Below are 12,768 nucleotides of genomic sequence, written 5' to 3' on the forward strand. Positions count from 1 at the left end.
TGTCACCATCCCCTGGGACACCGGAATGTCACCATCCCCTGGGACACCGGAGTGTCACCACCCCTCCCCGGGGCGTGGTGGGGTTCAGCCCGCTGGGAAATGTGGGGCGCAGCCCTTGGAGGCGCAATAAAAGGGGGTGCGGGTGATTTTCCCTGATCTCTGCCTCCAGATGTGGCTCCCGGCCCGTTTTTTGGGGGGCGGGCAACACCTCCAGGTGCCACGTGGGGATGCGACTTTCACAGAGCCCTGAGTGAAGCAGCTCCAGGAGAGCCGTGGGGAGAATTTCGGGATTTTTTGGGGTTGTTTCTCCTCCCCGGGCCACCAGGAGAGCCCCAACGTGCCCCCCAAGCTGCCACAGCCCCCGCTGTCACCTCAGCCCGCGCCTGTCGCTCCATCAAAGAAGCCGACACAATGCTGCTGTGGTCGGGCTGCCCCCAAAACTGCGCTGCCACCCCCGCCGGGGACACCGCGGGTCCCCTCAGCCGCCACCCCTGTCCCCGCAGCCCTCGGGCTGCCCAGGGTGGCCCGGAGGTGGCCCGGAGGTGGCAGATGTGTCCCACACAGCCGGACCGTGGGGCACAAGGAGGAGGGTGACAGCGCCAGGAGGGGACCCCGGGGTGCAGCAGCACTGCCAGGGGACAGCGCGGGGCACAGCGGGGTGCTGGCGGTGGGTGCCACCCCCCGAGGCTCTCGCAGCCCCTCGCCCACCCTCGCCGGGGGTGGCAGGAAGCCACCGGGGCTTGTCACTCGCTCTTGCGGTCGGGGCGAGCTGAGAACGGGCTCCTCTTGAGTTTGCTCATGCGGCAGGAAACCGGAGCAAGGCGGGGAGAGCGGCGGCGCAGCCGGGCCCGGGGGGCTCCTCTCTGCACCCCGAAAGGTCCCACCCGGCCCGGGGGGCTCCTCTCCGCACCCCGCCAGGCTCGGGGGGCTCCTCTCCGCACCCCATAAGACTTGGGGGGCTCCTCTCTGCATCCTACAAGACCCGAGGGTCTCCTCTCTGCACCCCATAAGACTTGAGGGGTTCCTCTCTGCACCCCACCCGCCTCAGGGGGCTCCTCTCCGCACCCCACAAGACTTGGGGGACTCCTCTTCGCACCCTACAAGACTCGAGGGTCTCTTCTCTGCACCCCACAAGACTCGGGGGTCTCCTCTCCGCACCCCACCCGCCTCGGGGGGCTCCTCTCTGGACCCCACAAGACTTTGGGGGTCTCCTCTCCGCACCCCACCCGCCTCGGGGGTCTCCTCTCCGCACCCCGGGATGGGGAGGACGTGACGGGCGCGGCCCCGGCGGGACCCGGGACTGAGAGCGGCCGCTGCTCCCCGCGCTGCCGACAGGTGAGAGCCGGGGAAGGGCTCCGAGCCCCGGCTGGGATTTTGGGGGGCACCCGCGGGGTGGGCAGGGGGTGAGTTGCGCTCTCCGAGTGCCCCTCGGAGGGGTGGAAGTGGGGGTTCGGATCGTGGTTGGGGGGTTCGGATCGTGGCTGGGGGTTCGGATCGTGGCTGGGGGTTCGGATCGTGGTTGGGGGGTTCGGATCGTGGTTAGGGGGTTCGGATCGTGGTTGGGGGGTTCGGATCGTGGTTGGGGGGTTCGGATCGTGGTTGGGGGTTCGGATCGTGGTTGGGGGGAGCCAGGCCGGGCTCTCCATCCCCTGGGGGCTCCCGGGGGATGGAAGGCGCTGTCCCCGTGTCCCCTGCCCGCCGGGGGTCCTGCTGGCGGTGGCAGTGATGGTGGCACTCGCAGGGCTCTCCCCAAAGAGCCATTTCCAGGGCACAGCAGGAGTTTTGTCCCCAGGGCACAAAAATCCCCAGGGCACAGAAACTCTCTCCAGGGCACAACAGCAATTCTGTCCCCAGGGCACAGCATTTTTTTGTCCCCAAGGCACAGCAGTTTTTGTCCCCAGGGCACAGCAGGAGGTTTTTGTCTCCAGGGCACAGCAGTTTTTTTGTCCCCAGGGCAGATCAGGAGTTTTGTCCCCAGGGCACAGAAATCCTCAGGGCACAGAAATCCTCAGGGCACAGAAACTCTCCCCAGGGCACAGCAGGAATTTTGTCCCCAGGGCATAAAAGTTTTGTCCCCAGGGCACAGCAGCAGGAATTTTGTCCCCAGGGCACAACAGGAATTTTGTCCCCAGGGCACAGAAATCCCCAGGGCACAGCAGGAATTTTGTCCCCAGGGCACAGCAGTTTTTGTCCCCAGGGCTGTCCACGGGCAGCAGCTCGGCCGCCGCTCCCTCCTCGGCTTTGCTGCCCAATTTGGGGGTTCGGGCGCTCGGAAATTCCCATTTATATTTTTTTTTTTTGCCGCTGGCTCAGCGCTGACCCTCCGTGCTGCCGTGGCAGCCTTGGGGACACGGTGCGGGGTGGCACTGCCAGGCGGTGCCAGCGCTGCGGGCCGGTCCGGAGGGCTCACAGCTGGCTCACAGCTGGCTCACAGCTGGCTCACAGCTGGCTCACAGCTGGCTCCAGTGACCCCGGCTCGCAGCAGGACCGGGGTCAGCGCCGATTTCAGCGCCCGCCCACCCTGGTGACAAAGCGACAGGACCTGCCCAGGGCCACGTGGGAGGAAGGGCCAGCACAGGACAGGACGGGGAGCCCCAAATCCAGAGGAAAAAAATAAATAAAAATAAATAAAAACACAACGAGAGGGGCACACACCTGGCAAGAACCCCCTGAACACACACAGGGGGGCACCTCCCTGCCAGGCCCCTTTGGCACAAAGAAATTCGGTTGCACAGATGCAGCCACCAAAAAAAAAGCCCAAAAACCTACTTCAAACGCTTTTTTTTTTTTTTTTTTTTTCCTCCTCGGCCTGGCCCTGGCGCAGGTGAAACGGCTGCTGGTGGTGGTGGTGGTGGAAATTACGCTGTGGCTTGGGGCTGTAAGAAAAAAAAAGGCACAATAGCAGCACCTCCCTCCTCACCCCGGAGGAAAAAACAGCTCCCAGCGCTGTTCGAAAAAGCCTTGGGGGTTCCTCCGTGGGGTCAGGGGGATGGATTTGGGATTTTTCAGCTCTGTTTTGCTCTGCCTGAGAAATGTGGGCACTTTGCTGTCGTTCTTGTCCATAAAAGCTGGGCACTGCTCAGAAAGGCGCTCAGAATGTTGAGGAATTTTGGATTTTTTTTTTTTTACTCTTCTGGCTGCCTAGCTGAGTTGTAGGTGCTGGGAATGATAAAGGGAAGAGTCAGCGGGAGAAAATTGGTGTTTGGGCACCCGTCACCCTGCCCACAGCGTGGCCTGGGTGCTAAAATGTGTCCCCAGGTTGGTGCCACCGGGAGCTGGAGGGGCCAGGGTGGCAGCTGAGTGCCCAAGGGCGTCGCAGGGCACGGGCATGTCACTCCCGAACCTTCTCCTGGCCAAAGCCACCCCGCTGGCACCGCGGGCACAGTCCTGCTGCTCCTGCCACCTCCGGTGCCAAGGGAGGTGGCTCCTGCTCCGGAAAATCAAACCTGGACGTGCAGCCCGGGGGGCTTGGACTGGCACCGGGGGCTGGCAGCTCCCTGGGGAGCCCAAAACCTTCCCTGGGGATCCCAAAACCATCCCCAGGGACCCCAAAACCATCCCTGGGGATCCCAAACCATCGCTGGGGATCCCAAACCATCCCTGGGGATCCCAAACCATCCCCGGGGATCCCAAACCATCCCTGGGGATCCCAAAACCTCCCTGGGGATCCCAAACCATCCCTGGGGATCCCAAACCATCACTGGGGGGCCCAAAACCTTCCCTGGGGATCCCAAAACCACCCTGGGGAGCCCAAAACCTTCCCTGGGGATCCCAAAACCTTCCCTGGGGATCCCAAAACCTCCCTGGGGATCACAAAACCATCCCTGGGGACCCCAAACCATCCCTGGGGATCCCAAACCTTCCCTGGGGATCCCAAAACCATCCCTGGGGATCCCAAAACCATCCCTGGGGATCCCAAACCATCGCTGGGGATCCCAAAACCATCCCCAAGGATCCCCAAACCATCCCTGGGGACCCCAAACCCTCCCTGGGAACCCCAAACCCTCCTTAGGGACCCCAAACCTTCACGGGGACCCCAAACCCTCCTTAGGGACCCCAAACCTTCACGGGGACCCCAAACCCTCCCTGGGGACCTGGAAGGGGACCCCAAATCCTCCCTGGCGACCCTAAATCCCTCTTCCAAAGCCCCCACTGCCATGTTCCCCTCGGCACCGTGGCGAAAGGTGAATTTTCGGGCTCCCAGGCAGGAAAAGGAGGGGAAAAACAACCCCCCAAAAAAACCAACCACCTTTCCCTGAAGGGGCACCACGAGGAGCTGCTGCCACCTCCGAGCTGGCACAGCCGGGGCCGGGACACACCTGGGCTGGCGGGGGTGACAAAACCCCGCGGAAGTGACACCGAAATGCCACCGGGGCCCCACGGAGCCACGGGGACGAGGGTTTGGGGACAAATCTGGCCCCAAATTGGGCGCGGGGGATTCTGAGGAAGAGAATTGCCAGCTTGGTGCCAGCTTGGTGCCAGAGGTGCCCACCGGGCTCGTGGTGAAGGCGCCCGAGCCCCCGTGGCACCAACGTGTCACCCGTGTCACCCCGGCCGGGCCTCGAGGGCGTCGGAGGGTTCGGGGGTTTAGGAACGTCCCCCACGCTGCAGGAACGGGTGTGGGGTTTGTGGGATTTGTGGGGATTTGTGGGGATTTTGTGGGGATTTGTGGGGATTTGTGGGAGTTTGTGGGAGTTTGTGGGGATTTTGTGGGGATTTGTGGGGATTTGTGGGAGTTTGTGGGGATTTGTGGGAGTTTGTGGGATTTTGTGGGGATTTGTTGGGATTTTGTGGGATTTTGTGGGGATTTGTTGGGATTTTGTGGGAGTTTGTGGGGATTTTGTGGGATTTTGTGGGAGTTTGTGGGGATTTGTGGGAGTTTGTGGGATGTTTTGGGAATTTGTGGGAAAAGGAGTTTGGAAGGCCGGGCGCTAATTGCCTGCGGTGGTTTTAATTAACGGGGCAGGATAAATTAGGAGGAAATAACAGCTGGTGACAGAGTCAGGGAATGTCGCCAGTTTGGCCGAGGAGATGGGATGGGCCAGGTGATGAGGGATGGATGGATGGATGATGGATGGAATCATGGATGGAAGCATGGAATAATGGATGGATGATGGATTGATGGAATCATGGATTGGATGATAGTTGGATGGATGGAATCATGGATGGAATGATGGATGATGGATGGAATCATGGAAGGATGGATGGAGGGATAGATGGATGCTGGATGGATGGACAGAATCATGGATGGATGATGGATGGATGGATGGTGGATAGAATCATGGATAGATCATGGATGGATGATGCTTGGATGGGTGGATGGATAGATGGACAGAATCATGGATAGAATCATGGATGGAATCATGCATGATGGATGGAAGGATGGTTGGAATCATGGATGGATGATGGATGGATGATGGATGGATGGAATAATGGATGATGGATGATGGATGGATGATGGATGGAATGATGGATGATGGATGGATCATGGATGGATGGATGATGGATGGAATGATGGATGATGAATGTATGATCAGGGATGGATGGATGGATGATGGATGGATGATGGATGGATGGAATAATGGATGATGGATGATGGATGGATGATGGATGGAATGATGGATGATGGATGGATCATGGATGGATGGATGATGGATGGAATGATGGATGATGAATGGATGATCAGGGATGGATGGATGGATGATGGATGGATGATGGATGGATGGATGGATGGAATCATGGGTGATGGATGGACGATGGATGGAAGGATGCTGGATGGACGATGGATGGCAGGATGATGGATGGAGACGTGCTGCAGCAGGAGGAGAGGCCGCCATGGGTGCGCCAAGCTCCCTGTGTCACCTCTGTCCCCCACAGCCACCATGGGCTGCTGCTGCAGCTCGGACTACGACGAGGACTGGATCGAGAACATCGACATTTGTGAGCACTGCAATTACCCCATCGAGCCCGACGGCAAGCGCCAGGTGAGCGGGGGCGAGGGCCCCAGAACAGCCCCGGGAGTGGCCAAACCCCACGGCCGGGGGCTCACGGACCTCCCGTCCCCTGGCAGAGGCCGATCCGCAACGGCTCCGAGGTGCGAGACCCTCTGGTGTCCTACGAGCCCTCGTCACCTCCGTGCTCCCCCATGCAAGGTGAGGCGTGGCTGTGGCGGGGGGGCGGCTGTGACACCCCCAGAGCGCTCCCTGCCACCCTGTCCCTGCTCCTGTCCCCACAGACAAGCTGGTGGTGGCCCTCTACAACTACGAGCCCAAGCACGACGGGGACCTGGGGATGCGCAAGGGGGAGAAGCTCCGCGTGCTGGAAGAGTGAGGAATTCCGGCGGCGGCCCGGAGCTCCCGGGGGTCCGGGCAGGGCCGGGGGGTCTCACCGCACTGTTCTTGCAGGAGCGGGGAGTGGTGGAAGGCGCAGTCGCTCACCACGGGCCAGGAGGGGCTGATCCCACACAACTTCGTGGCCTTGGTGAACAGCCTGGAGCCCGAGCCGTGAGTAGGGACAGGGGGTGAGGGATCCAGGGATGGGTGGATGGACAAAGGGATGGAGGGATGGAGGGATCCATGGAGGGATCCATGGAGAGATGGATCCAGGGATGGGTGGATGGACAAAGGGATGGAGGGATCCATGGAGAGATGGATCCAGGGATGGGTGGATGGACAAAGGGATGGAGGGATGGAGGCATCCATGGAGGGATCCATGGACAGATGGATGGAGAGATGGATCCAGGGATGGATGGATGGAGGGATGGATGGATGGATGGATGAATCCAGGGATCCATGGATGGATCCATGGATCCATGGAGAGATGGATGGATGGATGGATGGATGGATGGATGAATCCAGGGATCCATGGACAGATGGACAGATGGATGAATGAAGGGATGGACAGAGAGATGGATGGATGGATCCATGAAGGGATGGATGGATGGATCATGGATGGACAGATGGATGGATGATGGGTGGAAGATGGATGATGGATGGATCCAGGGATGGATGGATGGAGGGATGGATGGATCCAGGGATGGATGAATCCAGGGATCCATGGACAGATGGACAGATGGATGAATGAAGGGATGGACAGAGGGATGGATGGATGGATCATGGATGGACAGATGGATGGATGATGGGTGGAAGATGGATGATGGATGGATCCAGGGATGGATGGAAGATGGATGGATCCAGGGATGGATGAAAGGAAGATGGATGGATGGATCCAGGGATAGATGGATGATGGATCCAGGGATGGCTGGATGTGTCCGGCAGGATCTGAGCTCCTGGAAGGAGCCTGGATCATCCCACAAAACCCCAGTCCCAGGGTCCCCTCCTCCCTCCCAGGTGGTTCTTCAAGAACATCAGCCGCAAGGACGCCGAGCGGCAGCTCCTGGCCTCGGGAAACACCCACGGCTCCTTCCTGATCCGCGAGAGCGAGACCTCCAAAGGTGCCACCCGCGCTCCCCCGGGCTCTGGGAGGCTCGGGAGGGCCCGGGGGTCCCACGGGTGTCCCTTGTCGCCAGGCTCGTACTCGCTGTCCGTGCGGGACCTGGACGAGAGCCAGGGGGAGACGGTGAAGCACTACAAGATCCGGAACCTGGACAGCGGCGGCTTCTACATCTCCCCCCGCGCGCCCTTCGGCAGCCTCAGGGAGCTGGTGCAGCACTACATGAGTGCGGGATGGGAACGGGAATGGGGATGGGAATGGGAACGGGAATGGGAGTGGGGCGGGATGGGAACGGGAATGGGGTGGGAATGGGAATGGGAATGGGGGGAATGGGAGTGGGGCGGGATGGGAACGGGAATGGGTGGGAATGGGAATGGGAACGGGAATGGGAGTGGGGCGGGATGGGAACGGGAATGGGTGGGATGGGGTGGGATGGGACGGGATGGGAACGGGAATGGGCGGGCATGGGAATGGGGGAAATGGGAATGGGAGTGGGGCGGGATGGGAACGGGAATGGGCGGGCATGGGTGGGATGGGACGGGAATGGGAACAGGGATGGGGCGGGATGGGAACGGGAATGGGGGGGGAGTGGGAACGGAAATGGGAACGGGGATGGGAACGGGAATGGGAACGGGGATGGGGTGGGATGGGGGGGAATGGGGATGGGGCGGGAATGGGAACAGGGATGGGAATGGGGATGGGGCGGGAATGGGATGGGATGGGATGGGATGGGATGGGATGGGATGGGATGGGATGGGATGGGATGGGATGGGATGGGATGGGATGAGCAGGACCGCTGCTCCCAGCGCCCCAGGCCAGCCCTGGCTAGTGCCGGGTGCCCCGCGCTGGCCCAGCTCTGCCTCCCCATGGCGCAGGCAGCTCCGACGGGCTCTGCTGCCGCCTGGGCAAGCCCTGCCGGACGCAGAAGCCGCAGAAGCCCTGGTGGCAGGACGAGTGGGAGGTGCCGCGGGAGTCGCTGAAGCTGGTGGAGAAGCTGGGAGCGGGACAGTTCGGAGAGGTCTGGATGGGTGAGTCAGGGTGAAAGTGGGACACCAGAGCGAGCAGCGGGATCCTCCAGCCGGGAAGGATCCAGCTGGGATCTCACGTGGAGCAGCCAGCACAGCCCAAGGTGTGGCACTGTGGCTTTGAGGATCCTGCAAGAAGGGAGAACCCAGCCCAAACTTCCCTTTCCCCCATCCCTGGATCCCCGCTCTGCTGGTGGGGACAGAGGGGACGTGTGGGATCCTGGAGCTGGAGAGCTGCTGGCTCTGTCCCCACTTGGGAGTGTCCAGCGTGGCTGGAATGCTGGAGCAGCTGTGGGGGCTTGGAGGCAGAAAAAACCCTCGTGCTCCCTGAGTGCTGCGGTGGGGAAGGCACCGGGGCTGGCCTGCTCCCCTCCATCCCTCCCTATTTCCCTTGATCCCTCTCTGGTTCCCTCCGTCCCTCCTCATTTCCCTTGATCCCTTCCCTCCATCCTTTCTCTGTCCCAACCCATTTCCCTCTGTTTTTCCCCTCCATCCCTCCCCACTTCTCTCCATCCCTCTCTGATTCCCTCCATCCCTCCTCATTTCTCTTTATCCCTTCCCTCCAGCCTTTCTCTCTGTCCCAGCCCACTTCCCTCCATCTTTTCCCTCCATCCTTTCCCTCCATCCTTTCCCTCCATCTTTCCCTCCATCTTTTCCCTCCACCTTTTCCCTCCATCTTTTCCCTCCATCTTTTCCCTCCATCCTTTCCCTCCATCCTTTCCTCCATCCTTTTCCTCCATCTTTTCTCTCCATCTTTTCCCTCCATCCTTTCCCTCCATCCTTTCCCTCCATCCTTTCCCTCCATCCTTTCCCTCCATCCTTTCCCTCCAACCTTTCCCTCCATCTTTTCCCTCCATCTTTTCCTCCATCTTTTCCCTCCATCTTTCGTTTGGGGCTGTGAAACTCCATCTCCAGCCACCCCTTACAACTCCCACCCAGCTTTTGGAACCTCCAACATCTCCTCCTCAGCTTGGGCTGCCCCGTGGAGCCGCCCTCCTTGGCTGGCACCGCTGCCCGGTGTCCAGATCCCATTTTTGCCTTTTTTTCCCCCAAGGGTTCTACAATGGGCACACGAAGGTGGCAGTGAAGAGCCTGAAGGCTGGCAGCATGTCCCCCAGCGCCTTCCTGGCCGAGGCCAACCTGATGAAGAAGCTGCAGCACCAGCGGCTGGTGCGGCTCTACGCCGTGGTCACCAAGGAGCCCATCTACATCATCACCGAGTTCATGGAGAAGGGTGAGGCCACCCCTCACCCTTTGGAGGGCTCCATCCACAGGGAAGTGGCCACGGAGCTCTGGAACTTTAAGGCTGGAAGAGATCTTTGGGATAAAGTTCATGCTGTGAAAAATCCCCACTTCAACAGACAGAGCGCTGGGGCCTGGGCATTGTCCTGACAAGGGTGGCTGGGCCTGGCGTGGTTCTTGTGGCCCAAATTGTATCCTGGGCATTGTCCTGGCAGGGGTGACCAAGCCTGGAGTGGTTCCTGTGGCCCAAAATGGGTCCTGGGCATTGCTCTGGCAGGAATGACCAACCCTGGCATGGTCCCTGCCACCCAAATTGTGTCCTGGGCATTGTCCTGGCAGGGGTGACCAAGCCTGGGGTGGTTCCTGTGGCCCAAAATGGGTCCTGGGCATTGCTCTGGCAGGAATGACCAACCCTGGCATGGTCCCTGCCACCCAAATTGTGTCCTGGGCATTGTCCTGGCAGGGGTGACCAAGCCTGGGGTGGTTCCTGTGGCCCAAAATGGGTCCTGGGCATCATCCTGGCAAAGGGTGACCAACCTTAGACTGGTCCCTAAAACCTGGGGGTGATCTAGCTTGAGTCCTGGGCATTGTCCTGGCAGGGGTGACCAATCTTAGGGGGGTCCCTGCCACCCAAACTGGGTCCTGGCCATTGTCCTGGCTGGGCTGGTCATTCCTTAAACTCCTCCAGGGTGGTGACTGCAGCACCTCCCAGTGCAGGCTCCAAAACCAGTCAGAATGAAAGACTGGCAATGTGGAAATTTGTTCATTTTAGAGGTTCCTGCGCCTCCAGCCCCGGGGAAGCTTTGCCTTTGTTCTCTCCCATATCCAGCTGGGGCATGAAGGATTTTCTGTGTTCTCCCGGCCACATTGCCAGAGTTTTTTTTGGGGGGACAGGGCCCTTGTGACCCCCCAGGCCCCCCAGGAGCTGAGAACTGCTGCTTTCATCACAGGCAGCCTCGTGGACTTCCTCAAGACCTCGGAAGGAGTCAAGCTCAGCATCAACAAACTCCTGGACATGGCAGCGCAGGTGAGGGGGGAGCAGAGAAACGGGGAGAGAGCTGGGAGACCTCCGGAGCTGTTAATTAACAACTGCAATTCATCCATAATTACAAATCCCAGATTGCCGAAGGCATGGCTTTCATCGAGGCCAAGAATTACATCCACAGGGACCTGAGGGCCGCCAACATCCTCGTCTCGGACACTTTGTGCTGCAAAATCGCCGATTTTGGGCTGGCCAGGCTCATCGAGGACAACGAGTACACAGCTCGGGAGGGTGAGCCCCGCCCAGCCCCGGGGGTCACCGGGCTTGGGGACACCGGGAGGGGGACCCGCGGCCAGCCTGGATCCCCGGGGAGCTGCAGGAGAGGGGTGCAAGGATGGATTTTGCCTTTTCCATCTCTCTCCCCCCGCGGCTGGAGTGCTTTGGGGGGGCTCCCGCAGGCTCGGGGGGCTCAGCCACCAGAGCCAGCCGGTGCCCAGGCAGCGACAGAGCTGTCACACGGAATTCAATCAGGTTCCAGCGCTTTATCCTCCCCTTCCCACCGCTTTCCAGGGGCCAAATTCCCCATTAAGTGGACGGCACCCGAGGCCATCAACTACGGGACGTTCACCATCAAGTCGGACGTGTGGTCCTTCGGCATCCTGCTCACCGAGATCGTCACCTACGGCCGGATCCCGTATCCAGGTGAGGATTTTGGGGCAGCTGCGGGGCCGGCACGCCCGCGGTGTGTTGTGTGTGTGTGTGTGTGTGTGTGCGTGTGCATGCAGCGCTGCACGCACGCTGCTGCCAGCCTGGCACCCTGCCCGGCCCGGCTGCACCGGGCACGGTGGCCAAAGCCACCTGGGGAGGGGATGGAGGGGATGGGAGGGGATGGGAGGTGCCCCCCATGCGGGGTTTGGGAGGGTGGGGAGAGGTACCTGCCACCCAAAATGGGTCTTGGGCATTCTTCTGGCAGAAATGACCAATCCTGGGGTGGTCCCTAAAACCTGGGGTGACCCAAACTGAGTCCTGGGCATTGTCCTGTCAAGGGTGACTGAGCTTGGGGTGGTCCTTGCCACCCAAATTGGGTCCTGGGCATTGTCCTGGCAGGAATGACCAACCCTGGGGTGGTCCCTGCCACCCAAACTGGGTCCTGGCCATCCTCCTTGCAGGGGTGACCAACCCTGGGGTGGTTCCAGTGACCCAAACTGGGTCCTGGCAGGGGTGACCAACCCTGGGGTGGTTCCAGTGACCCAAACTGGGTCCTGGCTGGGATGCCCAACCCCAGGGTGCCACCCACACCATGGGGATGACCCGAATCGGGTCCTGGCAGGGATGACCAACCCCGAGGTGATCCAGAACCTGGAGCGTGGCTACCGCATGCCGCAGCCGGACAACTGCCCGGCGGAGCTGTACGAGCTGATGAGGCAGTGCTGGAAGGAGAGCCCCGAGGAGCGCCCCACCTTCGACTTCATGAAGAGCGTGCTCGAGGACTTCTTCACCGCCACCGAGGGCCAGTACCAGCAGCAGCCCTGAGGGTGCTGCTGTGGGGTGCTGGGGGTGCCCCACAGACCCCACGGACCTCACCCAGGCTGGGGTGGGGAGCTCTGTGAGGATTTGAAGTGCTCCAAAGCTTGGGAGAGCAGATTTGAGTCCTCCAGGAGGAGCTGCAGACCCCCAAAGCTTGGGGCATGGCGCAGATGTCCTCAGGGTGCCCACCCTGCCATCCCTGCTCTTCCCAGAGGGAAAATCCAGGCTCCAGCCCCCCAGGGCTCTCCTGCCCCACTCTTGTGTCCCTTTCACCCCCTTTTGGCTTCATGAAGAGCGTGCTCGAGGACTTCTTCACCACCATGGAGGGCCAGAACCAGCAGCAGCCCTGAGGGTGCACCTGTGGGGTGCCCCACAGACCCCATGGACCTCTGAGGGGTCCAGGATGAGGGGGGAGCTCTGTGAGGATTTGAAGCATTCCAAACCTTGGGGGCTGCAGATTTGAGTCCTTAAGGAGGGGCTGCAGACCCCCAAAGCTTGGGGCATGGCACAGGTGCCCTCAGGGTGCCCACCCTGCCATAC

General features: G+C 60.6%; 1 protein-coding gene across 1 annotated transcript; it reads left to right on the top strand.

Annotated features, from left to right (window-relative positions):
• Window positions 1-5,882: 5,882 nt before the first annotated feature.
• LCK (LCK proto-oncogene, Src family tyrosine kinase) lies at window positions 5,883-12,234 on the top strand. Its single transcript, XM_077788545.1, is given in 12 exon segments — window positions 5,883-5,984; window positions 6,071-6,191; window positions 6,194-6,326; window positions 6,405-6,503; window positions 7,350-7,453; window positions 7,529-7,678; window positions 8,328-8,480; window positions 9,532-9,711; window positions 10,670-10,746; window positions 10,839-10,992; window positions 11,272-11,403; window positions 12,032-12,234. Coding segments are annotated over 12 exon segments (1,608 nt in total).
• The last annotated feature ends 534 nt before the right edge of the window (window positions 12,235-12,768 follow it).

Source organism: Lonchura striata, chromosome 26 (genome assembly GCF_046129695.1).
Source record: "Lonchura striata isolate bLonStr1 chromosome 26, bLonStr1.mat, whole genome shotgun sequence".
Classification (NCBI taxonomy): Eukaryota; Metazoa; Chordata; class Aves; order Passeriformes; family Estrildidae; genus Lonchura; species Lonchura striata.